The following is a 24707-nucleotide window of genomic DNA, read 5'->3' on the forward strand; positions in this document are numbered from 1 at the left end:
CTGTTGAGACTAGACATCGTCTTGTCTAAAACCTACTCGTTAGATAGACAACGAGTGATAGCTCGCTAGCTCTCAAGTAATACTACTCGTTAGATTGACAACGAATGGTTACTCGCTAGTTCTGCAACGAGTTATAACTCGCTAGCTCTCTAGCAATACTTTTTATACCCTGAACCCATTGAAAATGGGAAATCAGGGTATAATGGTTTTGTTAAAATGTATGTAACAGGCAGAAGGAGGCGTGGCAGACCCCACAAAGTATATATATTCTTGATCAGGGCGACGAGCTGAGTCGATTTAGCCCTGTCCGTCTGTCTGTCCGTCCGTCCGTCCGTCCGTCCGTCCGTCCGTCCGTCCGTCTGTCCGTATGTTTGAACGCGTCGATTTCAGAAGATATAAGAGCTAGAGACTTCAACTTTTTTTTAAAATGTCCGTATATATCACGCGGATATCGAGTTTATCACTAAAAAACGATAACTCATTCCGATACTTTTTTATCGATAAAAAACCTTATCGAAGATCAGTTTAAAAATTATATCTCCTACATCTTTCAAGCTACAGTCTCCAAATTTAAAATGTATATTAAGACGCATGTCATACAATTCCGGTTTTTGTTAAAATTTACCCCCCACCCCTAAATCCACCCCTTCACCCTCATCTTTGTAAAAGTCGTATATCAAATACTAGAGACTTGTGATTCGGTATACACATACATTTTAACATTATGATTACGTTCTGAAAGTTTCATTACGATCGTACGTCTAGAAATTAAATTATTCAACAAATAAGTTCTCCTAATATTGCCAACACTGCAGCGCAACCCAAGCGAAATCGCCTGTATATGTGAGTGTGTGTGTGTGCGTGTATTTGTTTGCATGAGTGCGTGTGTGGGTGCTAATTATTATTGAAATATCAGTTGCTTGTAGGGTTCAGGGGATCTCGTAGTCGAGCAGTCTCGACTAGAGCTTTCTTACTTGTTTCAGTTAGTTTCCAATGGTAAACCTCTTCCTTGAGCAAGGGGCTGCTGGAAGATTCACTCAACACATTCGAATTTGACAAACGGCAAGAGATTCGAAACTGTGAAACTGTCTTGTGTGAACCGAGTAGACGTTTGAGCTTTCACTCAGAGCCCCTGATTGGCATTTCGGCCAAATTCTTTTTAGGGTATAGAACTGATAAATCCGGCTTTCAGATTATTTTAAACTTTTTACTTTTGTCTTTCCCCCATCCCAAATTCCGGTATAGATACAAAAGCCAAAGCAAAACCATTATCGAGCCTCAAGTCAATAACCAAAATAAAAGCTCTCAGACCTAATCGGAACGAATGAGAACCAGAATACAAGCCAACAAGCAAAGGAAACAAAAAGGAACAGAGAAATACATGCACAAACACATACACACACATAGAGCAGAAAGGCAGGCAAAGAGCAGAAGCAGAAGCAATGAACCCACCTCGGCCCAGACTGTTGAACCTGCGCCAGCGGCGACTCCAGCCGGCGCTGCATTGGGGCCCCAACGAGGAGCAGCAGCACGAGTACGATCGCTTCATACCGCCGTTGGTGGCGGCGCGTCTGCAGCACGAGAATCCCATGGATGTGGCACGGTTTGTGCAGAACCTGCGGATCATATTGCAGCGCCAGCGCATCCACTTCGACATGGGCGAGGGCGACGGGGCCCACGTGTGGAGCTGGCGCCTGCCGCCCCGGGCGCTTGATCAGGATGGCGGCGGCGATGATATACGTCTGCGTCAACGCTTGCAAACGCAAATGCTGCCGGCCGTCCACAGGTTGCACGAGACGGACTGATGCTCGACAGGCACGAAGCCGATTGCCACATTTCCTCGTCTTTCGCTACCCCCCGCGGCTGCAGCGGCTCGGGACGGCGATTTGTGTGACGCGCATTTCGCAGATGTAAGTGGCATAAACCCAAAAATGTTGCAACAGAAGGAGCAAACCGTAGTGGCTCGAATAGGCAGACGATATACTCGTTACCCGTGACACTAACCCCAGCCGAAAGCTCGCATTCTATTATTACAGTCGAAATAGAGCGCCACAGAGATTTCCCCAGCCCTCCAGCTTCTTGCCCTTTTGCTTCTTTCCGTTATTGTCTATTTCGGGCACTGGGCGCACCGAAGCAAATGCTAAAAGCGAAAGCCGGTCCAACGGGGAGTTCAGAGAGCATCGCAGGAGGCGGGCTAGGAGGAGACGGTACACGCACGCATATAATAATTTCCTGTTCAATGAGCAATTACTGTAATAAAGATACATCTCGGCTACTCCATTATACGCAACTCCCCCGCAACTCCACTCGGTCAAATCCATGACAATGATGGCGGTGATGAAGATGGGAGTGAAGACGGAAGAGGAGTGACATCACGCAAAGAGTATGCCCAGAAGGAAGACAGACGAATACCAGATTCAAGGTCTATTCAATTGCAGCTTGCCGCGATGGCCACGATTACAATGGTCGGTCGATTGCTTGGCCCGGGCTGGTACTCACATCCACTTCACGTGCTGGGAGGTTAGACTTTAACAAGCAACGGCGAACTGAACTAAACCCTATATATATATGAGAAGAGAAAATTGAAGTACGGAAAATTGAAAACAAAACATTTCAACTCAAGATGGAATCTAGTCCAACTTGGATCCATTTAAACAGCACGAAGCATAGATATGTTGCTTACACTAACATCAAATCGGACCAAGAGCACTTTAAGATTCATCAAATTATACATATATATATAGATTTCTTAAGCAGTTGCACCACGATTAAAAAACTTTGGTTTTCCCCTTTGTATCTACAATACGATTTTCAAATTAACTCAAACTAAATGAAAGCTGAAGGTAAGCACCGTCCCTCCGCCCTATGTATCTACCCTATATTGAACTGATTACAGCAAGTGCAGAGCCCGTCTCTGCGATAATCGTCTAGCCAAGGCTGCTCTGCAGGCTGAGCACCGCAAATTCAAGCAAGCACTATTCTTCCATAGATCGAATGCACATTCAGGGTCAAGCATGCTTCCTGGTCAAGGTTTGTAAGCTCAGCTGAAGCTCGGAATTGTATGATCTAAACACGTTTTCCCCTCCCTTAGGCAGAAGATAAAACTGTAAATAGAAACGTTTATATTTCCTACTTTTTTGCATGTCGTACTCTCAGCTTTATTTGGAATAATGTCTTCCGATTTTATGCTATCAAGACTAAATCAACTCGCACCAAGTCCCACAGCTTGAAGATCCTTGAAAAGGTTCAACTGTGTTCAAAGTGGAGCGAAAACATTCAAGGAAACTGTACGATTTGTGTCTGAAGTCCATCAGCTTCTGTAAGAGCGCAACGGTCGGAAAAAGGGGAAGTAAGTTCGAAAATGCGAACAAAAAACCAGACTCGACTATTCGAACTAATCCATCGATTCTATTCCATGCAGATACTGTTCGGGATTGCGATTTCAGATTTCAAAGATGAAAAGAACAGCATGACATATATATTATATGTATATCTGGGCTTATATATGGCCATAAGTCTTTCAATGATCGTGACGAAGAACCCATTAGTTCGCCTTAAGACAGGAGGAATAGAAAGGAATTGCCTTTTATAGCATACGAAATCTAGAAGTTGGCTTCCTTGACGCATGGAAATAAAAGTGTCGACACAAAGAAAACTAATGTAATTATTATCGATTGCCACGCCGCGAATACCTACAAAGGCAACCTGGGCTAGAGCGAGAGGATGGGGGGGCGGGGATGGGTAGAGCGCGATAGATAGAGCTGTAGCATTGCGCCCATATGGAATGCAGCTTTAAGGTTTCTCTCGAATACGCGTGATGGATGACAGAGCACACTGACTGAGAGGCACAGCGAGAGTGAGAGAGTGAGTGAGTGCGAGAGTGAGTGAGCTCGAGTCGACAGCTCTGCAGTTGCCATTAGCAGACAATGTCGAGCTGTCAGACAATCGAAGGCGCATCGCTGGTTGAGTGGGTAAAGTGGTTGCTAGCGAATGAAGGAGGTGTTCCACTGAGCCTGTGCCCCTGCCCGCTCCTGCTGCTGCCTGCTCCTGCTCCTGTTCCTGCGTCTTTGTTTTGTTCATCAAGAGCACATTTTATTGCTTTATGAGTTTAATGAAGTGTTGCCCCAGCTGAAACCCCACGCGCACACAGCTCGACTCGCTTTCTGTGTCTGTGTGCGTGTCTGTGTGTGTGTGTGTGTGTGTGTGCGTGTGGGCAACCCTTCGTTTGGGCTCGGTTCGCTTTCACTTTTTCCAGAGGCTGGCGCTGGCTTGCAACATATCAAACAAAATTCTGACAGCATCTAACTGACTGACTGACTAACTGACAGACTGGCTGACTGGCTGACTGTCTGACTGAGTGATTGATTGATTGACTGCATGATTGGAAGTTTGTCAGGAGTCTCGTGCCATGCTCTCCATCGCATGTAATGCATAAAGAATGAAGCTTAAATAAAAGTTGGAAGATGAGAAATAGGATTAACTTGTCACACAATTGAATTTAATTTTCCATACACACACAGACACACCCACACACACACACACACACACACAAAGCATCTTAAAAGCCGCCCGCTCGAGTGCCAGACAGCTACTTCAGTTGCCTGTTTTTGGGGGCTACGGATTGCTGTTGTTGGTCTATTACTTTCACATTGGGGAATTGAGCATTTTCGTTTTACTCTCTCTCTCTCTCCCCCTCTCTCTCTCTCTTACTCTCACTCTCTGTTGTGGTTATCTTGTGCTATGGTTTTCGTAATGAAATTACAAGTCCCTCAGATTTGTCAAAGCAAATCAATACTTTCATATCGAACTCTTTATGTCGCCTGGCGCTTCCTGCTCCAGCTTCCTCTTCCTGCCCTTACTCTACGCTCATTGTCCTGGCAAAAATTTGTTGAAGCAAGTTAACCTTTCTCCTTTTCATTTCGGCAGTCTGATTGATCTGCGTGCCCTGCTCCAATATTTTCATGTGCCACAATCAACTCTGAGTAATAGCATTACAAGTCGAAGCGCTTGGCAGGGATAGCCCCTAGTCAGGTAAATGAATGTTTCTCTTTCAACTGTTGCTTACAATTTGTAAGCACTAATGGAGGTTTATCATCAAATTTAAGCGAATGAAGACTTATTGATGGAAAATATTCGAGATAATGCTGAAAATGACATTGATATTGTGATTATATGTATATCGATACTTGATAAAATATGTAGTGATGTATCGATAGATATTGATATATTTATACACGGTTGCATGTAGACTTATTAAGTAGGCGAATAGATAGATTGCCTTGACTTTTAATATATTAAATATATGCAAGGATATTGCTAAGAAGTTCCATAGTCTACTACTATTAACAGATATACATTTATCGATAAATATCATGTTAATGTACTTCACGAGGGACCCAATCACCATTGAGCAATCAGACGTTAGACAATCTTATACATATGCAGACGATGATAGAGATATATTATATTAAATTGGAATCGTTTAGATTAGATTGCCCAATTATCGATACATAATCCATATAATCGATTAACGATTGTCCATTATTGATAATTCCAGATATGGTCATAAGTACAACACCCTATAGGGTAGCTACGCGGTCATCCACTCTAACTAGACGTCATAGACATGCCTTCCACTGCAGCTAACAGTTGCTGATGATTCAATTAAAGCTGCTTAAATGATGTGAATCATCTATCAATTAGATGACTGCAGTCCTTCCCATTCGCGTCTGTGTGTCCGGCTGCTGCTGTTCAGCGGACATTGGCTGTGCGTTGCACATTTCACGTTCGGTTTTTATCCTTTGATTAGCGACTACAAAGAGCCGACAGTCGTTCATTAACTGTCACACAAATATGACAATCAATGCAGACAGAGGGAGAGAGAGAGAGAGAGAGAGAGTGAAAGAGCAGTCGATGGGGTTGGGATGTACGCCATATGTTGGGACTTAGCTGTTACTGTTGCTAGGTAAAGATCAAGCTTAATTAAATAGTTGGGTAAGAGCTCCATTGAAATCCTTTTGTTTTCCCCTTTTCACATAAAACTGTCTAATCCATTTGCCCGATACTTATGCACGCCTGCACTCGGGGGATTAATAAGCCCAGCCCCAGCCCGAACAGCCTTTGCATTGTGGCAACAGCAACCACCGTCATCATTATCAAGCTGCCTGGCAGCGCACCACCAAAATCAATTTCGACTGTCAACTGTCAATCAGGCAACAATTCAATCACGCAACGCTCTGGGAGTTCGACTGCTTCATCTGCTGCTTCTGGAGCTGCTTTTGCGGTTCGGCTTTAAGGCATTATAAATTATGAAGAAACCGAAATGTGGCGGGCGTGAGGCTATAAAGCCCATGAAACCGGAACTGGTTGCGTAGCGTCCCCAATGCCCGAGCATCATTCATGTCGCTAACATTTGCTCAAGAGATTTTTATGAATTACTCGCACAATTGTTACGACAAGCCCCAGCCCAGCCCCGCCCGCTCGCTGTCGCCTTTTCCTGGCCAAAACAGATTTTTATTGGTTATGTATACGAGTACGTATTACCATTTACAACCGTAGCGATACTTGACCCCTTCCCGACCTCCCAATGTCGGAAGTAACGAACGGCCCACAGGCAACGGCTGAATGTAGGGAGAGTAGGCGTTAGGGGGATGGTGGTAGGGCTATGCCTAGGGGTTGGTAGGGCGTAGGGGGTGGCTCGACAAGCTGCTGCTGCTGCTGCTTAAATTCATAGTCAAAACACATGTCACGTATTTTGCTCGTAATTATGGCAAACGTGAGAAATTTCGTTAAGATTTTCGGGGAACATTTCTATACCCTAACTTCTGTGAGGGATTTCTCTACTCTTTACTTATTCTGGAATGTCTATAATATAATCTTGTCGAATGAAAATGAAAACATCTATTTGAATTAGTGTTACCAATGAATGAGTCCTGCTTCGTGATGGCCTCAAGCTCTGCCAAAGTATGGCTTCATTAGCCTAGCCAGATGATAGAGCTCGCTCATCAAAAAGCAATTAATGAAACTGAAACAGTTTTAGGGTTTTTCCACAGACTCGATGAACTGCTAAATATTTTGAATTATTTCCATATCGATCAATATTTCCGATTATCGAATATGCTATCAGTTTTTTCTTGATCACCCTCTATATATATTTTCTCTGCTATTCTGTGTCACTCAAGTCTTGCATCTAGTAATTTCCAGAGTATTCAAAGCTCGCTTAGCTCTGCTCAGTTCGTTTCGTCTTGCTGTTTGCTTTAGGTATAATTTTTGGCGTTTTCATTTTGCTTAACGCTCCGACCTTCCACACCTTAGCAGCCCCTATTCTCAGCACCGGCCCTTTCTCTCCCCCCCGCAATGCTGCCTGTTAACATGTTGTATCCACTTGTAGAGACTCTCACAGTTGGCAAATGTCATTTGATAAATGACTGCGAAAGGTTTGTCCTTTGTTACTGTTGGGGCTTCAAAACGTCTTGACCTTTGACCCTTGACACGCTAACATCAATCAAAGCGCTGAGTGCAAGCTGTAGCATGCTCAAAGCCCCAAATGAACTGGCAATAAAATCGATCTCAAGTGGCTGCATCCACATGAATGCAATTCAGTTCAATTGATACTGTTTTATTATTTCCTCAGCAGACACACTCGATAGGGCTTTGGGTATGGGTCTAGCTGATGCTGATGCGGCCATCCTGAGCTGCAGTCAGCTGCTGCAAGCTCTTCATCAGATCGGCTATGAGCCTCTGGACGTTGTTCATGAAGTTTCTGACCAGATCACGACGCGTCGAGTTTCCGCCCGCTGCTGGCGCTAGTGTAGATGTGTCCTCTAGGGTCTGGGCCATGCTGCAGGCCGTCAGCACTGGAGGAAAAGTCACTCAATTAGATATTGCATATGTATTGACGTTATCCAACACTTACAGCTGCACACGAACAGCAAGTACATGCATTTGTTGAACATTCTTGTTGGGTTGAAGCATAACTAAAACATTCGGCTATTGGGCCTAGCACTAAATAGTTCCGCACGCTCGCTAGCTACGTGCTGACTGGGACTCGGGCAGCTCACGTAGAGGCGCGATTAACTCGTCCAGTGCTCGACAATGCCAGCTAAGGCTCAGCTCACTTCGAATGCCATGAAACGTCAGACACTAAAATCGAAAAGTGATAAAATGTTTTCAAATTGAATCACACTTTGTTTCTGTTTGCTGAAACGGAAGTTGGGGTAGGCAAGTCAGCTAATGTCTACATATATAATTCCCATTACTTTTCCATTTCTTTGTTCGTCTATATTTCGTACTCTACGTTCACTCCAAAGTGAGTTTTTTGATCTTGTAATACGAGTCCTGGGAAGAGTTCTTATACTTTCTGTCCCCACAGTGGCTATTCAACTAACATCAGCAGTAGCTGGGCGACCTTAAGTTTATAGAACGTAAGAGTTAAAGATTCTGACATTTTCCTTTCATAGAGCAAACGAGATATATATCCCAATAGACGTAATATATAATATATTTAACTTTTATATCCATCTTCTATATATTCAACTTTCATAATCCTCAACTAGACTTGGAAGATCATAACTATACATGTTTATTCTAGAAATTCCGCAATTTCTTAGACAGAAATCTAATAAAAGTTATCTATATTCAATATGCCTAGGTAGCTCCTTAGGTAATGTCTCAGCTCCAATTGTTCCAGTAACCTTTTTCATTTAGCGTTACTCTCTTCAGAGAAAGGAATGGAAGAAAAGACACGAGATGGGAGCAGACGAAATGGGAATAGATGGGAGTAGACAAGGGGGGATGAGAAAAGAAGAGATGAGAAGAAATTGGAAATCTTGATGGAAATTGAGAAAAGAGAAGAAAAGAGGCTGGGGGATAACAAATGGAAAGTCTAAATGAAAACGAAAAATGAATGAGAATAGAGAGAAAGGGATCGGAAAGAAGTTCGACGATATACAGAAATAACTATTACACAATTTTCATTAGGATATGCAAATTTTGATTTAATAGTTAAGAACGCAAACAATTATTATTGACATTGGAACAGACTTAGTTTTGGCATTGCAGTCGACATTGATGTGGGGAATCGTTGATAGCGCTGATTGGGCTTACAGAATCTTCGGTTGGCCTAGAGGACCCGTTAGCTTCGGGACCAGACTGCCGGCTGCGAGTCCTCCAGTGGCTGCGCCGAGTGCCGAGCCAACGGCGCCGCCCACATTGCCGATGGGTAGAGCATCGAGTCCAGGAACGGGCAGCTGCGGCAGCTGCGGGCGTGCCCAGGTGGCGCTCAAGTAGCAGGCTGAAGCAAGGATATCGTATTGGATGCGTTCATTAGGCCGAACTAGTTCAGTTCACTTCATTTCAGTTCAGTTCAGTTCACTTACCGCACAGAATGAGGGCAACGAAAAAGGTCTTGTTGAACATGTTTGCGCTTCAGCTGTAAGTTTCTACTGCTTGCTCCAGTGCGCGCACTCGACGTCTTTTATACCAAACTGAAAATACAGCCAGACGCTTGGAAATGCCCCGATCGTTGCTTCAGCTCGACTTTTGGCACGTACTCAAGCGTGCTGATAGCTCGCAATTAGCTGCTCGAACGACTCTTCGACTATCGGCGCTTGTCCACGCCTATCGCAATCGAGCTCTGATTGACTCGTGTTTTTTCGATATGCACTGATGTGCCGACACATGTATGTTTATCGAGACATGGAGCCCGGGCAGAGCATGGACAGAGCATTCTCGAATGCAGCGAAGAGAGAGTATATTCGAATCACTCTCTCTCTTGATACTTGGTTTGGGAAACAGTCGGATATCATACAAAAGAATCTCTTTCTAAGGCGAACCAGGGCTGCCAACTATCCGAATCCTCTACAACTGAATGACTAGCTATATCTACCACTAATAGAATCTCTGCTCCACCTCCACGAGTATTATGCAGTCGACTGCACTCTGCATCAGTCGCAGCACCCTGTATGCCGTATGCTGGCTCTGTAACTTATTTAAGTTTTTACTTTTAATTACATGGATATTTATGGCGCTGTCATTTGGCTTTCGGTCACGTTTATTGCAAATAATTAAAATTTCAACTGTCAACAAGCTGAAATAAAAATGTCGTGTAAATTGTATTCATGACTATTCATTAAATGCCCTGTAACGGCGCTGCTAAGAGAAGGTAGTTTGACTATAAGTATTTGCTATTAAGTGGAAGTTCTTTACGATTTCAGTTTGAATAAACTGAGTTAGTTATATACTAACTATTAAGCTCTATTTAATTTAGAGACTGTCTATCTATACTTAAATATGATAAAATAAAATATTAAAAAAAAATTTTAATAAATAAATTAATATTAGCTTAGTTTACTTCAGTGCTAATATTATTTTATTTATTAAAATTATTGTTTTTTTTTTTAATTTTCTAAAAGTATATTAGTTGAAATTTGATACAATTTTAATATAGAAAGTGAGAAGAAAGAAAATTAAAAAAACATTTTGTAATTATTCTCAGCACTCAGAAAACTAATCCTCTTGCAATGGAATGCTACTTAACAGGGTATTTGAGGGTCGCCTACTGCAGCGCGGCTTATCACATACATATTTGTTTATTTAACAATCATACGAGAAGCGTCGGCAAAAAATCATTGTAATGCATGGGAAGCGCAATCCGCGCTCGACTCGAAAGCGAACAAACCTAAAGAGCTCGGAAAACTTGCTGCGCTTGCGATTAAAGGAATCAGAGAGAGAGAGATTATGGTAATGCAGTTCAGATGCAGCTGAGCTGTAGCTAACGTCTGTGTGTGCCATTTTCTAATGATTGCAGCCAGCTGCCAGCTGTTGGCCAAGTTTACGTGCCCGTTGGCCAACAGCTGGGCCCACAACTGACCCAGTGAACAGAAACGAAACGGGTCAAATGACTGAGCCATACTCGCCCATAGGCAAATTACAATACTAGAGATTGGTAATGTATCATAGATCTAGCTGTAGAGAAGCTCGCATATTAGCCAATGACACATCGTGATGGGACATAAATTCTGTCATAGTAGAACCCGGAAATTTGAAATAAAACTCAAAGAACTTATCAATCATCTAAATTTATTATATCCCCTTCAAAATAGACCCCTTTCGAGGGAATACACTTCTTCCAAGGAGCAATCCAATCATCGGGATGGCCTTCAGTTCTCGTTGCGTAGAAGAGGAGAGATCTTAACTCATGTATAAGACTCTTGGATCTATATGATTGAATATACATCTCTATTCTGACTTGACCCAATCTTCATGCTCACAAAGGTCTTGCTGCTTGGCAGTCAATCTAATATGCTCACTTTTTAGATTGTGGGCGAGTACTCAAAGGTGAAGAAGAAGCAGATGCAGAGCTGAAAGCAAATTGAATGCAATTGGTCGGCTTGACTTCCGCTGGTCAGCTCTGGGTGCTGGCTCAACACGTGGTTGCTGTTGTGTTGTTTCCGGAATCAAAGAAATCATCGGCAAAAGACGACAGCAATTGTTGCTGCTGATGCTGCTGCTGCTGATGCATGAGTGTGTGTGTGTGTGTGTGATTATTATCTGGTAGACATGATAAGTAAATAAAGAAGCTCACGTAGCGGCCACACGTTTCCGTGCGACGTGTGCGTTGCCATCAATATAAAAATGCATCTGATGGGCACTTGGCAAATCAGTTCAATTAGCCAAATTTATAGAGCAACAGCGACAACATCAAAGCTCTCCGAGGCTAATTAAGGACCGACAACAGACAATAGAATGCCAGCGGCACCAGCAACACCAACACCAACAGCAACAGCAAGAGCAAGAGCAACTCCAGCATTAAATTACACAATGTTGCTGCCAATTGTGATATCACGTCGGCATTTAATTGCGCTCGTTGTGACAACAATATTAGGTAATTAGTGCGCCATACGGATGTGTGTGGCTTCATCTGCGGCCGCAGCTAGTCGAGCCGAGCTGCTAATTGATTTGCCAGCGAGCAAGGGGAAGGGAAACAGAAAGGGAAAGGGAAAAACTAACAAACTCTTTTGCATTTGGCATTTGCATTTTCAGGCAGCTGCTGTCAGCTGTGTGCGGCACAGAACTCGACGTTCGTGGCAACAATTGTCAGCTCGAACAACACGTTGCAGACGCTGAACGAGACGCGGCTCAATGAAACGATAACAATCAATATAAGTGAGATTATTGCAGCTGCGACGGGCGACGAGCCGGCGGAGAGCACAACAGCAGCGACGGATACGACGACAACGACAACAGCAGCAGCAATAACAACTACAACTGAGGTAGCAACATCAACAACAACAACAACAACTACACCAGCAATAAGCTCAACAACAGCAGCAACGGACACGACAACAACAGCAACTGATACGACTACAACAAGCAGCACGACAGCAACACCTGATGCAAGCAGCTCAACTATAGCAGCAACAGACAGCACAACAACAGAAGCAACCTCCACAACAACAACAGCTGCTGCTGAGACAACAACAACAACAGAAGCAGCAACATCTAGCACAACACCAGCAACAGGCACCTCAACAACAGAGGCAACAACGACAACATCGACAACAACAACAGTTGCTGCTGACACAACAACAACAACAGAAGCAACCACATCTAGCACAACACCAGCAACAGATAGCTCAAGCACGACAGCAACAGCAACATCAACAACAACAGAGGCAACAACGACAACAACAACAGTTGCTGCTGACACAACCACAACACCAGCAACAAATAGCTCAAGCACGACAACAACAGAGGCAACAACGACAACATCGACAACAACAACAACACTTGCTGCTGAGACAACAACAACACCAGCAACGACAACATCTAGCACGACAGCAACATCGACAACAACAGAAGCAACATCGTCAACAACAACACTTGCTGCTGAGACAACAACAACACCAGCAACGACAACATCTAGCACAGCGCCAACAACAGTTGCTGCCAATGCCACAACAACAACAACAACAACAACTACAACTGCTGCACCTACAACAACCACGATAACGACAACAACAGCAGCAGCTGTTGGCGAGGTCACAGCAGCAACAACCCTGGAGCCCTACCCTATCGCACCGTATCCAACGGTTTACGGTCAGCTGTCCAGCCTGGATATAGCCAGGCAGATGCGCAGGCTCAAGAAGCAGCGACTGGGCCGTGTGGGCAGAAAGCCAGGACGCAAAGGCCGCAAGTTGCGCAGGCGCAGCACAACAACAACAACAACAACAACATCGACAACAACGCCAGCAACAACGACTGCAGCCGACGATGGTGATGACAACAACAACAACAATGATGATGATGATGATGATGGCAACGCTGCTGAAGATCCCATCTTGGTGGAGCCCCTGCCAGAGTTGCCGCTGCGCCTGGGCAACATCGAGAACCAGCGCATCGATCAATGAATGCATTGAGCTGAACCCGAATCGATTTATGAATCACTAAGCTAGACTTGAAATTTATGATATAATAAAGCCTCATATTGAACGACTTATGTACATGATATACATATATATATATATATACACCTATCTCATGTTTGGCTGTGTAAATTCTTTCGTATAATCAGCGAAAATTGCTAAAATGCCGCACAGCAAAAAAGCCAAAACAGCTCATTGACAAGCTGCGAACAGCTACGGGGCGTAGACGACTGCTAGATACGCTGTATGCAGCTAGTATAGAGTTGCTTGAACTATGTTTACTGGAAGTATAACGTTATCTGCCTACCAGATTAGACGTAAGGATGGGACAGACGCACGAGCAGATGATCAGACTATAGATAGTCAGACGGATAGATAAATGGGCGGACGGACATAGAGTCAGATGAATTGACGAACAGGCAGACTTACGGCTATATTGAACATGTTGTAGAGTGTTAACTATGTATTGAGAATATATACTATATATATAGCTTACTACACCCTCTTACGCATCTTAAACTCATCTCAGTTAAACTGTCAATCTCTTTACTTTCAATGCGCTTCAAGCATAAATTGAAGAAAAGTTATTGAATAGATTCGTACTACTATTAACTGCTGATGGACAAACAGGCAGATGGATAGATTTACGGATATATGGAACATATTGTAGAGTGTTAAGTATGTATCGAGAATATATACCATATATGTATGTAGTTGACTACGCCCTCAACCTTTAAGATGCAGCTCATTTCAATTGCTTTCAATGTGCTTCAAGCATAAATTGAAGAAAAAGATTTTGAGTTCTTGAATTGAGTATTTATTGAATAGATTTGTATACCTATTATTTGCTAAAAGATTTACGGCTATATTGAACATGTTGTAGAGTTTTAACTCTGTATCGAGAATATAAACTATATATATATATAGCTTACTACACCCTCTGATGCATCTTAAACTCATTTCAATTGAGCTTTCAATATCTCTGCTTTCAATGTGCTTCAAGCATAAATTGAAGAAAACGATTTTGAGCTTTATTTATTGAATACATTCGTATAACTATTATTTGCTGAATGGCTTCAATACATATAGGGGTATATACATACATATATGGGTATATACATACATACATATATAAAGAATCTACAAAAATGTGTATACATAAATATATATATGTTTGCCAAAAACTCTTTTGCTTTTGATGGCTCGGAAAGAGTTCATGGTTCTATCAAAAAATGCTCAATTCGCAGTATTTGCCATGCACATTCAATATGCAGTGTTATATTTAGACAGAAATAGCAAGATCTTGTATACACACACACACACACACATACACACAGAGAGAGCATTTGGTGTGCAATTAATTTAGCAAATTGTTTGCTCAGCACAAATAGCCATGCTAAACAAGCCAACAACAAACATGTGTGCATGCATATGTATATATGCACTATATGCCGACCAGCACACACACACACACACACACACACACACGTTCACATCTATTTGCTTGAAGTTGGAGTTGCAGTCGGGCAGCAGCCGGCGCACGTTTGCCACGCCTCCAATTGCCCGGCGCGCGCACTAAACAAATACAATTTAACTTCCACTTTTAACACATCAACACATCGCCCACTAGTTGAGCTCCCCGCCCCTCACTCGGACTCGGACTCGGACTCGGTCACCCTTCACCCCTAGCCGCTGCCAAGCCAAGTCAATTAGCGAGCTGCAGTTAACCCCCACCCCTCGCTTTAGGCGAGGTCAGCTAACGCATTCAATTAAAGTTTATCCCTAGCTCTAGACCTTCCCCTTCACCTTCTCCCCTTCCCCTTCCCTTCCTGCAGCTTCATTAAAACTTTAGCTCGCCACAAAAATTATTGCTAGATACAAGGCAAATACATTTTGATGCCGCACTCTAATCAAACCTGACAGCCAAGTAGGCGTGGCAGGAGTGAGCAGCTGAGCTTAAGCTATCAACGAGCCGAGTGCGGTGCCGCATGGCGCAGTGATTGGACGCCTAAGCGAGATGAATGCACACGTGCTTATCAGCGGCAGTGCAGCACGTGCTTGGCCGCAGCTTTGCTGCAGTTGCTCGTGTTTGGGGCTGGCCTTAAAAGCAGCTGGCTGTCGAGTAAGCGCTAGCAATTTGATCCAAGCAACAACATGGCCAACACACTGAGGCAACACCTGGCGGTGCTCTTGATCGCTGGCATGGGTAGGTAGATAATTCAGGCGCTTCTCACTGGGTGTTTCAGTGGATCTCTTCCGTTTCAGCAGCTCTGCAGCTGTCGCACGCCTGGCTCTTGAAGCTGCCCAAGCTGGAGGAGCTGAGCGAGAAGCTGGATGATAAGCAGCAAAAGGAGGCGCTGAAAAAACTCGATTTCCTCAATCTGTTCGGCGCCAAGGAGGAGAAGAAGGCGGACGAGTGGGAGAAGATCAAGGAGTGGTTCGAGGATAAGAAACTCAAGCAGCTGGACCTCTTCGAGGCCCTCAAGGAGAAGGAGCTGGCCAAGAAGGAGAAGATCGTCGAGAAACTGGAGGAGAAGATCGAGAAGAAGGCCCACAAGAAGCCCAAGAAGCTGCCGCGCCCCACCACAGAGTGCGACCATCAGTACTACGAGTACACGACCAAGCCCAGCTATAGGCCCGAGCCCGAGGCGAAGTATCCCGAGGAGGAGGAGGAGGAGGCCGAAGAGGAGGAGCCGGAGGAGGAGGTGGTGGTGGTTAAGAAGCCCAAAAAGCCCTGCAACTGTAAGGAGGAGGTAAAGTCCTACGGCTATGTGCCCACAGCGTACGACGTGCGCGACGACGACGAAGAGGGCATACGTTACTTTACATAGAGACAGAAAGAGAGAGGGAGACGGAACTGTATATAGTCTCACATGTTGCATAATTACATACATTTTCTATATTTTTTTAATAAATTTTATGAAAATACTTAGATGTGTGTAGAGCACTGTGGGCGGTGCCCAGGCGGTGCTGGGGTTGCGGTCTACCATTTGATATTTGTCTTGTCGCCTGCATAGCATTTGCATATAAATTGAATTCCCAGGTTTCGTTGAACTCCATCCACTCGCTTTTCGGCAGACAGCCAATATTTTACACATTTTATGTCAGGGAGCCGCCTCTGAGCTTGGCCTGGCCGGGCCGGATCCATCACCCACACGCAAACCTAGAGAATCATCCGCATCGGTTCTGTCAGTCGCGGCGCTTCATCAAAGTTGTCAGCGGCGGCAATGACACATTGTCCCCATTATTTGCATAAAAGTAAGAGAAACTCCCCATCGCCCACCCCCCATCACCATTTACCCATAACCTCAACCCCAACCCCAACCCCGCCCTGGCAGCAAGCCATTTTGCAGTGAGGCAAAGTGGTTTACCCTGTCGTTAGGACAGATAATGACAAAAAGTACTCGCATCATCAGAGCTACCAAAAGCAAAAAGCAGAGAGCAGAAAGCAAAGAGGAACAAGTAAAAAGCAAAAGGGGAAATGGCAAATGAGCAGCGACTCGCGAATGCACTTAATATCGTTGTCGGGTGGCAACGCTGCAAATGTCATCGATAGCTCTGACAACTAATTAATCGATTATGATGTGCGCCGAGTCCCTTGGGGGCCCAAGCCTTGGGATGTTGTTGCATATCGTTAGCAAAAGATTTTCAGATTAACTGAACTTTCTCTTTGAGTTTTTACTATAGGTAGATCTGAGCAAGCCTCAAGCGAGTCTTCAGGTATAAGGTTATGAATCTGAATCTGTTGACAGTCAGTCTCTGCTTAACTTGTTGCCCATCTGGACTCTATAAGCTGCCCAGAGAACCTATAGAGTGTAGCTCTATTCCAGCTGAAGTTAGGATTGTAGCTAAACCAGTTAAACCATTCCAGATCTCTGTGTTAAGATATATGTAGTTATCGCTTAGTAGTTAATTTGTAGTAGCACAATCTAAATTTGATAAGCAGAAGCTGCATTAAAGCTTCCCTTATCAGAAGAGAGCAACGTCTTTAAAAAGCGCTCAACGATGGATTTTCTTTTGCCTCCCGCCCAACTCTGGCGGGCGAACATTAAAACAATATAAGAGTTTCTATGAATTTAATGCGAGTTATCAAAATGAATTACACTCGAATCTCAGCAATCAATAAAGAGGCAGATTTTTATAGCTGAGCCGTTAGTCGAGCTCAGCTGGAAAATCAATAAAGGCCCATTATATGTTTTATGGGCCGCAATTAAAGAGGACTGTAGTGGAGCTCATCTATGTATATGTATATATATTTTTATAGGATATTTCTTTTCGCACATTGTAACTAGATTAGCTGCAGCGGTTGCCCCCCAGGCGGCTGTTCGCAGTCCCCAACATAATCAGAGTCTTTCGCCAAACTATGATTATTTTCCAATTGTATTGCCCGCTGCACGAGGGGTGTTGGCATAAAAGTTAGTCGTGTGGGGCAGGGGGGGACTCTGTTCGTCAATCGAAGACAACAAAAGTTTTGGGCAAACTTCTGGCCCCCAGACACCAGCGGCCCAACGGAAGCCGACAAACAAATGCACAGCCGAGTCCATAAGTCGAAGAATATTTGTGTGAAGCAGCATAGAGCTGATCGACTTAAGGTTACCCTGTACGGGGAAATCGAAATAGGCGTAGTGCTGTAATGGTAGAGCTACTATGAATCTCCTATTGATTGCTAATGATATTCACAGGGCATTTAGTCAGTTAGCCTATACAGGGTATACAACATTGAGCTTGGCAAAGTTTTCTTTTATTCCCAGAGTACATCGAACACTCATACCATCCCTAAAAGTCTTCATACTCGCTCGACTACACAACACACCCCACACTCGTCTACATTTTACAGGGTATTTCGCGAGGGCTGCAACCAGCCCCAACGCAGAAGTTGGTCAAACTCTTGTGCAGCTTTTTGATAGCCCAATTTCTTTCATTGCTTCGCTCGCTCGGCTTTGCTTTCTTTTCGCTCGAAAGGATGGAAGGGGGTCAATCTTGTTAATTTCGACTTGGTCGGCGGAGGGAGATGTCCAGAGTAGTCTGCCTAATTTCGTCTATGCTTGACGGTGGGGGGTTTCCAAGTCAATGCCCCCAACCAGCTGCCGCAGCTCTATCTTTGCTATCAATCCCAGCTACTCCATCTATTTATCTAACTCTACGACTGTCTGGCTGTCTGTCTGTCTGTCTGTTTGACTGCTCGCCTGTTCGTTGGGGTAACATACGCATGTGGCGCTTGGGGAGCTTAAGACGGTGGGCGGTCAGGTTGGTGTCCCGTAATCGCAATTAAGATAATCAAAAAAGTTTTGACTGCGGACTGTCGAAACGCCGTTTTTACTTTCGTCTGCGACCTATGATTTCTTTTTTTCCTTTGTACAAAAACTTACTTTCCTTAGTTCTCCTTTTCACGGTGGCGGGGGGCATCGCAGACGGGGCTGGGGTAGAGGGCGTGGCACAACGTATGCTACAAGTTTCAGCAAGGCAACGAAAAAACTGTCGTCGCGCACCAAGATGAGCTTGTAGCTGGAATTGAGATTTAAGCTTAACCAGAAAGAAACGACATTCAAATCTCAAAGTAGTTGAGTATGAGACTAAGAGATACCCTGTAAGCAATCGCTTTCAATATCGTAAGTAGCGCCTGCGAGAAATACCTTTAATGAGCGCCCAAGCAGGAGTAATCCTCTTTCTAGAGGGTATATCAGCAAATGTTCAGCTATGTAAAAAAAACCTGGAACTAGGCATAACTCAAGAGTCAAGAGAGTAAAGTCTTATCTTACGCTAAGAAGCCTTCCACTTTGATAGAGCTCGTGTTTAATATTCCAGATATCATAGCGCGCAAAACACGCCCAAACATACTGTCCTCATCTAGTTTTAAAGCAAGATCAGGAAGGATCTCAACTCTATTCAATTTCTCTATATCTATAACCAATAATTACTCTCTGTTTATCTGCAAACAAAAGAATTCAAGGCAAACTTTGGAGAGAGTTCTTCTTTTCTTCCTTAATACCACTTGTCCTCATATAGCCCCAGCTTCAAGAATCTGTAGATATTATATGCAAATCCAGCGACTTCTACTTATAGAACCTTCTCCTTCGTGTTCACAGCTTGTTGCATACCCTGTAAGTTTTATACAACTTCCTTGCAGAGTAAAAACTTTGTCTGGTCAAGATGCTGAAGAGGATGGGGGAGGCGGGGCAGCCAGAGTTGCCAGGCGACGTTTACTTTGTGCGCAAGTTTATGGCCCACAGAGTTGTTGTTCTTGTTCTTGTTGTTTTTTGCTGTTCGGTGGGTTTTTGTTATTGCATACTTTGCGGCTATTACGAGCATTTGCGGCTCTCAACTTGAGTTTAAAGTTTTATTGCGGGCGCCAAGGAAAAGCGAAAGCCACAAAATAGAGCAGGAAAACTGAGACGGGGCAACACGAAAAGGGAAAACTGAAAATGAAATCGAAACTAAAATAAATGAAGTTGCCAATTAGTTGTGTGGGCGGCCGGGGCGTGGCAATAACTATGCACTAAATCTGTCTGTGATTTTTCCAACTCATGAGCAGAGCAAAATCAATTCGAATCACATCAGGCAACGCATAAATCACACGCATCCAGGTAAAAGTTGAGCACACAAAGAGAGTGGAAGCGAGAGGGAGAATGGCATAGAGAGGGAAAGCAGCGTTTAGCGGCTTCCGGAGCAAACGAAATGAAAAGCCCCAAACGAAAGTTGGACATGAAGACGAAGGCGACCCAGCTCAAACGCAATGCGAATCGACAGGCGACGAGACAGCGCACAGACACGAAATTCCCTTTCACCCACCCACCCCATCGGCAACCCCCAGCCAGCCCTGGGCAGCCAGGACGACAACAACAACAACAATGGCTGGCCAAAAGGGAATGGGCAAGAGTTAGACAAAGTGGCCAAGGGTTGCGTCTGTGGATTGGCGATAATCAGCAAAAAGAATCAAAGCAGAAACGTGCCGAAGTCCAAAGGACTTGCCACAGCGAGAAGCAGGCAGAGGCAGACGAATTCGGACGCAGCAGAAGTAATTTATGCAAATCGTAACTAAGTCGAACTTGTCGTAATCCCATTTTCACTTAACTCCAACGATTTGGAGTTTAAATATTCAAATGTTATCGATATGTTTTCTTTTCGATAGTTATGCTGCGGGCTAAGATATGCAATTACTCATCGATAATTGCATATGTAGAGGAATTAGTAAGAAACCACAAAATTTGATGGGACCTTACAAAAAAATATTTAATATGAAGCCACAGAAGCTAGGTCAAAAGAAGAATATATGCAGCTATCCAAACTGGAAGTTCACTGCCCATTTTTTATCGTTATCGTATATATCGTTATCGGTTTTATCGTTGTCGTTTTATCGTTATCGTTTTTTTCATTATAGTTTTTATCGACTGTCCTATCATCCTCTTGTAATCCGTCTTTCTTATTTTTAAGCTGTACATCACCTCTCTTGAACATTTCCTAGACTTGTATTGTCAGCTCTTTAATCCCTTGGGTCTGTCTTTCAGAAGGTCTTCTCAAAAATATGGCGTAAAGTCTTGTGTTTCAGAATTGGACCTTCGGAAAACATATTTTACTCCTAGCAACGCTCAGAAATAATATACCTAAATATAATGCCCTCAAATATTATAGCCTTTTTCAAATAATATTCTAAATATTCATGTTATGCATTAACAATGACATCACAACGACTTCTCCTGAATTTAAGTAGGCGAAATATAAATACTTAATAATTACCGAATCCCAGTAGGCCTTGACTTAATTGTCTACACGTTTTGAGGTAGGCTGGCGAGTAAATGAATATCGTCAGTTCACATCGACCGACCTGGTTGATAACATCTAAAAAAAATACAAAATTTATAAAACAAAAATTTATTTTTTTCGTAAATGTACAAATTTTGGTGAAATCGTAAAAGGAAATTCAAAATTGTAAAAAATTTAAAACATTTCGTTTATATGTGAAATTCGTGAAAAATTACAAGTAAATCGTTTTTGTTCAAATAATGTAAAAGAAATTTGTTGTAAAATGTCCGGAAAATCAAAGAATATCGTGGAAAATGAGCAGAGAATAGTTTTGTTATTATAATTGTGCAAAAGACAACAAATCGGGGAAACCGACGAAAGAATTATTGTAAAATATCCAGAAAATCAAAATTTTTTGTGAAAAACGAGAAGAGAACAATGCTGTTATTATAATTGTGTAATGTGTTAATCAAAGAGAGTCGTGGAAAATGACGAGAAAATTGTTAAAGTGGAATATCCAAAATCGGAAGTGAATAATGTTATTATAATTAAATCAAAGAAAAGACAGAAATCTGAAAAAATGACGAAGAAACTGTGAAAATAATTGTTATTATAGTAATGTAAAAGTTTTGTTGAAAATGTCAAGAAACTAGTGTTATTCAAGTATTGCATCAAGACTATCCATGGGCAACTGATAATTGTTGTTGCTGTCAAAATTTCCTGTGTATCCAGATGTGAGACAAATTCCAGTGAAACGTCAAGGCGCCCTGACATCAACCGAACATTGTTGTTGTCTTCCAAATTGCAAGTAAAGATGTGAAACAAATTTGCATTCTAATCAAATAAATATCAATCAGTCAGCCTTAATTCTAGGTTCTTCATAGTCCTGTAGCTCCTGTTAAGCCACCTAGTCAAGTGCGTCAGTTGGTGTGGGCAGTGTTAATGCTAGTTGTAGCGTCTTGCTTTCTTCCAAGGTGTGTAGTCAAGGCGGACTTAATTCGCTGCGCAGCAAACACTTGAATTTCTTGGGTTTCCAGTTGTTGCCTTCGTTCGGATCGCGTAGTAGTCCAAAGACGCACTCGAATACGCCCACAGAGCGTTCGGCTGAGTGCAGTGTGCCACAGCAGAGCACGATAACTTGGCCATAGGGATCGATGCGTCCTTGTACACCAGAATGCGATAAGTTAGGATTGAAGTAGAGGCCAAATGTTTGCTTAGCCTTGACTAAGCATTCGAGCACCTGCTCAGCGCTGCAACATTTAAATTCGCTGGCTCCATCATCCGCAATGACTTTCATCTCCAGAGCTGCATCGCTCCAGAGATCGGACAGAATTAAACTATCACAATTATACTTGTTGAAGAACCATTCAACAAATTTGCGTGCCATCAGATGTATTGGGTAGTCCTGTACGTTAGCTATCTGCACTAAGGGTGTGTCCGCATGAGTGGAGTCCGGAGCTTTTGAAACTTCCCTATTTAACTGTTTGTCCCAATACTGGATTATTTTCATAACCAAATCGGCTTTTGTGAAATCTGTTGAAGTGCCAGGTAAACGTGTGTTCAGGTATCTAAATAACAGATCTCTTGTGATACGCCGCTTATGTAGAAGTTTATGTATGTCGCCGACCTGTGTTATAACGTAACCTAAAGCCTCTTCGGGCTCATTGATGCTGCATACATTTTTTGTTACACTCCTTGCCAGTTGCAGCAGCACGGGTATATTTGTTTCATTACACAGTAGATCGCGCAATCCTGAGCGATGTTGTTCCGATATGGACATGTTATTAATAGAAATTGTTAATATTTAAAAGAAAAGTATTTCCAAGCATTTGTCGTTTGCAAGCCACAATATAATTAAATCTACATCAAGATAAATGACAGCAAACAAGCGGACTACTAGATTGTTTAATGCCGAGAAAAAATATATATAATATACTAAACCGTGCAAAAAACGAGAATAGGCTCGAGTCAAAGCCCGCAACAGGTCGGCCTCGTCTATTAACACCCAGGGCAGAGCGGATTATGTTGAGAAAAATTGACGAGAAACCAACTATTTCGACTAGGAAGCTTGCCAGTGAGCTGCAGGAGGAATGTGGCATAACCATTTATCGGGAAAGTGTCAGAAGTGCACTAAAACGTAACGATCTATCGTCCCGAGCAGCGCGGAAAAAACCACTGTTGTCGGCAGATCACGTTCAAAGGCGTCTAACATTTGCTAGAATACATGGAAATCAGCCAGATTCATATTGGAATGATGTTATATTTTGCGATGAATCCAAAATTATGTTATACTATAACGATGGTCCAACTAGAGTGTGGCGCAAGCCCCTAAAAGGCCTCGAGAATAAAAATATTATACCGACTATAAAGTTTGGAAAACTTTCGATAATGGTCTGGGGGTGCATCTCAAGCAAAGGAGTGGGAGATTTATGTTTTATTGAGAACACCATGGATGCTGGACAGTATTTGAACATTTTGCGCACACATTTAGTAGCCAGTGCCAACAAATTTGGGTTCTTTGCCAATGGTAAACCAACTTATAGGTTTTATCAGGACAATGATCCCAAACATAAGGCAAATATTGTTAGGTGCTGGCTACTTTATAATTGTAAGAATGTATTGGATACGCCAGCTCAAAGCCCGGATTTAAACCCCATTGAGAATTTGTGGGCTTATTTAAATAAAAGAACCGCCAAGAGGCATCCAATGAATAAAACAGAGTTGAAAACCATTTTTTTTGGAGGAGTGGCAAAATATTCCACTGGAATATGTAAGAAACCTGGTCCACTCAATGAATAGACGCTTGGGATCAGTTATAGATACTAACGGTGGCCACACAAAATACTAGCTTTCTTAAGTGTTATTCCAGTACCTATTGCATCAAGATTTTTTGAGTGTTATTTGAATCTATATTACATCAATAATGTTTCCTGTGTATTCAGATGTGAGACAAATTCCAGTGAAACGTCAAGGCGCCCTGACAACAACTGAACATTGTTGTTGTCTTCCAAATTGCAAGTAAGGATGTGAAACAAGTTTCGGTTTCTGGACAGCTTGCAGAGTTGAACGATAGTGAGTCTGACAGCTCTCCAAAGTAGAAAATTGATTTTCACTCATTCTCACTTCTCGTTTGCAGTTAGAAGCAAAGACATGCCGAGTGCCCCGCTACAGTATTTAGATATGTATGTAAATTAAACACTATTCAATGTATGAATAAATACGAGGTGGTACATAAACGAAGCGTCTTTCTTATATTTAGTCTAGCCGAAAGTTCTGTTCTCTGGCCTGCAACAGCAATTAAGCGATACACAAATTCCAGACTAGACTAAGTGCTGGGCATTATTTGTGTGCCGGAAAGGGGTAGGGATGAAGAAGCGGAAGCAATTAACAAAGAGAGCGCCCCTTCAGAGCCAAAGGCCGGGCCGTGGTCTGAGCGGGGTAAAGGCAACTGCAAACAAATCTCCGAGTCGCCGAATCCCCGAATCAATTGAGCCACAAAAACCGCTTCGGTCAACAGAAAATTTTGAGCGCTCGCAACGCTTC

General features: G+C 43.1%; 7 protein-coding genes across 9 annotated transcripts in view; 4 read left to right on the forward strand and 3 right to left on the reverse strand.

The window, feature by feature from the left end:
• LOC115564709 (uncharacterized) overlaps window positions 1-24707 on the forward strand; it is a 63458-nt gene that overhangs the window by 24316 nt on the left and 14435 nt on the right. The window lies entirely within an intron of this gene.
• Window positions 1122-3565, forward strand: LOC115564978 (uncharacterized). The gene is made up of 4 exons (XM_089264487.1): window positions 1122-2843; window positions 2897-3030; window positions 3092-3349; window positions 3422-3565. Exon 1 carries the CDS (start codon window positions 1443-1445, stop codon window positions 1803-1805), a length of 363 nt encoding a protein of 120 aa, XP_089120613.1. The 5' UTR covers window positions 1122-1442; the 3' UTR covers window positions 1806-2843; window positions 2897-3030; window positions 3092-3349; window positions 3422-3565.
• LOC149090516 (uncharacterized) lies at window positions 7570-8142 on the reverse strand. The gene is made up of 2 exons (XM_089264953.1): window positions 7916-8142; window positions 7570-7856 (listed from the first exon to the last, which is right to left on the reverse strand). The coding sequence occupies exons 1-2, from the start codon at window positions 7953-7955 to the stop codon at window positions 7666-7668; spliced, it is 231 nt and encodes a 76-aa protein (XP_089121079.1). The 5' UTR covers window positions 7956-8142; the 3' UTR covers window positions 7570-7665.
• LOC115564976 (uncharacterized) lies at window positions 8970-9502 on the reverse strand. Its single transcript, XM_030389883.2, has 2 exons — window positions 9378-9502; window positions 8970-9292 (listed from the first exon to the last, which is right to left on the reverse strand). The coding sequence occupies exons 1-2, from the start codon at window positions 9415-9417 to the stop codon at window positions 9102-9104; spliced, it is 231 nt and encodes a 76-aa protein (XP_030245743.1). The 5' UTR covers window positions 9418-9502; the 3' UTR covers window positions 8970-9101.
• On the forward strand, window positions 11632-13498 carry Muc4B (Mucin 4B). Of its 2 annotated transcripts, XM_089264768.1 has the most exons (3): window positions 11633-11884; window positions 12043-12445; window positions 12512-13498. In XM_089264768.1, the coding sequence occupies exons 1-3, from the start codon at window positions 11746-11748 to the stop codon at window positions 13407-13409; spliced, it is 1440 nt and encodes a 479-aa protein (XP_089120894.1). In that variant the 5' UTR covers window positions 11633-11745; the 3' UTR covers window positions 13410-13498. The 2 variants fall into 2 exon arrangements, with proteins under 2 accessions (XP_089120893.1, XP_089120894.1); XM_089264767.1 differs by having other exon boundaries at window positions 11632-11884; window positions 12043-13498.
• On the forward strand, window positions 15501-16352 carry Femcoat (femcoat). 2 transcript variants are annotated; one of them, XM_030389885.2, is made up of 2 exons: window positions 15501-15630; window positions 15693-16352. In XM_030389885.2, exons 1-2 carry the CDS (start codon window positions 15579-15581, stop codon window positions 16253-16255), a joined length of 615 nt encoding a protein of 204 aa, XP_030245745.1. In that variant the 5' UTR covers window positions 15501-15578; the 3' UTR covers window positions 16256-16352. The 2 variants fall into 2 exon arrangements, with proteins under 2 accessions (XP_030245745.1, XP_030245744.1); XM_030389884.2 differs by having other exon boundaries at window positions 15533-15630; window positions 15690-16352.
• On the reverse strand, window positions 22001-22982 carry LOC149090517 (uncharacterized protein C3orf38 homolog). Its single transcript, XM_089264190.1, is given in 1 exon segment — window positions 22001-22982. A coding segment is annotated over 1 exon segment (873 nt). The 5' UTR covers window positions 22945-22982; the 3' UTR covers window positions 22001-22071.

The sequence above is a fragment of the Drosophila navojoa genome, chromosome X (assembly GCF_054131105.1).
Source record: "Drosophila navojoa isolate 15081-1374.11 chromosome X, UAZ_NAV_1.0, whole genome shotgun sequence".
NCBI classification, from domain to species: domain Eukaryota; kingdom Metazoa; phylum Arthropoda; class Insecta; order Diptera; family Drosophilidae; genus Drosophila; species Drosophila navojoa.

Coding starts and splice junctions, on each gene's coding strand:
- LOC115564978 (XM_089264487.1), top strand. CDS start 1,443: ATGAACCCACCTCGGCCCAGACTGTTGAACCTGCGCCAGCGGCGACTC.
- LOC149090516 (XM_089264953.1), bottom strand. CDS start 7,955: ATGTTCAACAAATGCATGTACTTGCTGTTCGTGTGCAGCT. Junction 7,857..7,915: donor CTTGCTGTTCGTGTGCAGCT/GTAAGTGTTGGA, acceptor CTTTTCCTCCAG/TGCTGACGGCCTGCAGCATG.
- LOC115564976 (XM_030389883.2), bottom strand. CDS start 9,417: ATGTTCAACAAGACCTTTTTCGTTGCCCTCATTCTGTGCG. Junction 9,293..9,377: donor CGTTGCCCTCATTCTGTGCG/GTAAGTGAACTG, acceptor TCCTTGCTTCAG/CCTGCTACTTGAGCGCCACC.
- Muc4B (XM_089264767.1), top strand. CDS start 11,746: ATGCCAGCGGCACCAGCAACACCAACACCAACAGCAACAGCAAGAGCA. Junction 11,885..12,042: donor CGTTGTGACAACAATATTAG/GTAATTAGTGCG, acceptor TTGCATTTTCAG/GCAGCTGCTGTCAGCTGTGT.
- Femcoat (XM_030389884.2), top strand. CDS start 15,579: ATGGCCAACACACTGAGGCAACACCTGGCGGTGCTCTTGATCGCTGGC. Junction 15,631..15,689: donor GCTCTTGATCGCTGGCATGG/GTAGGTAGATAA, acceptor CTTCCGTTTCAG/CAGCTCTGCAGCTGTCGCAC.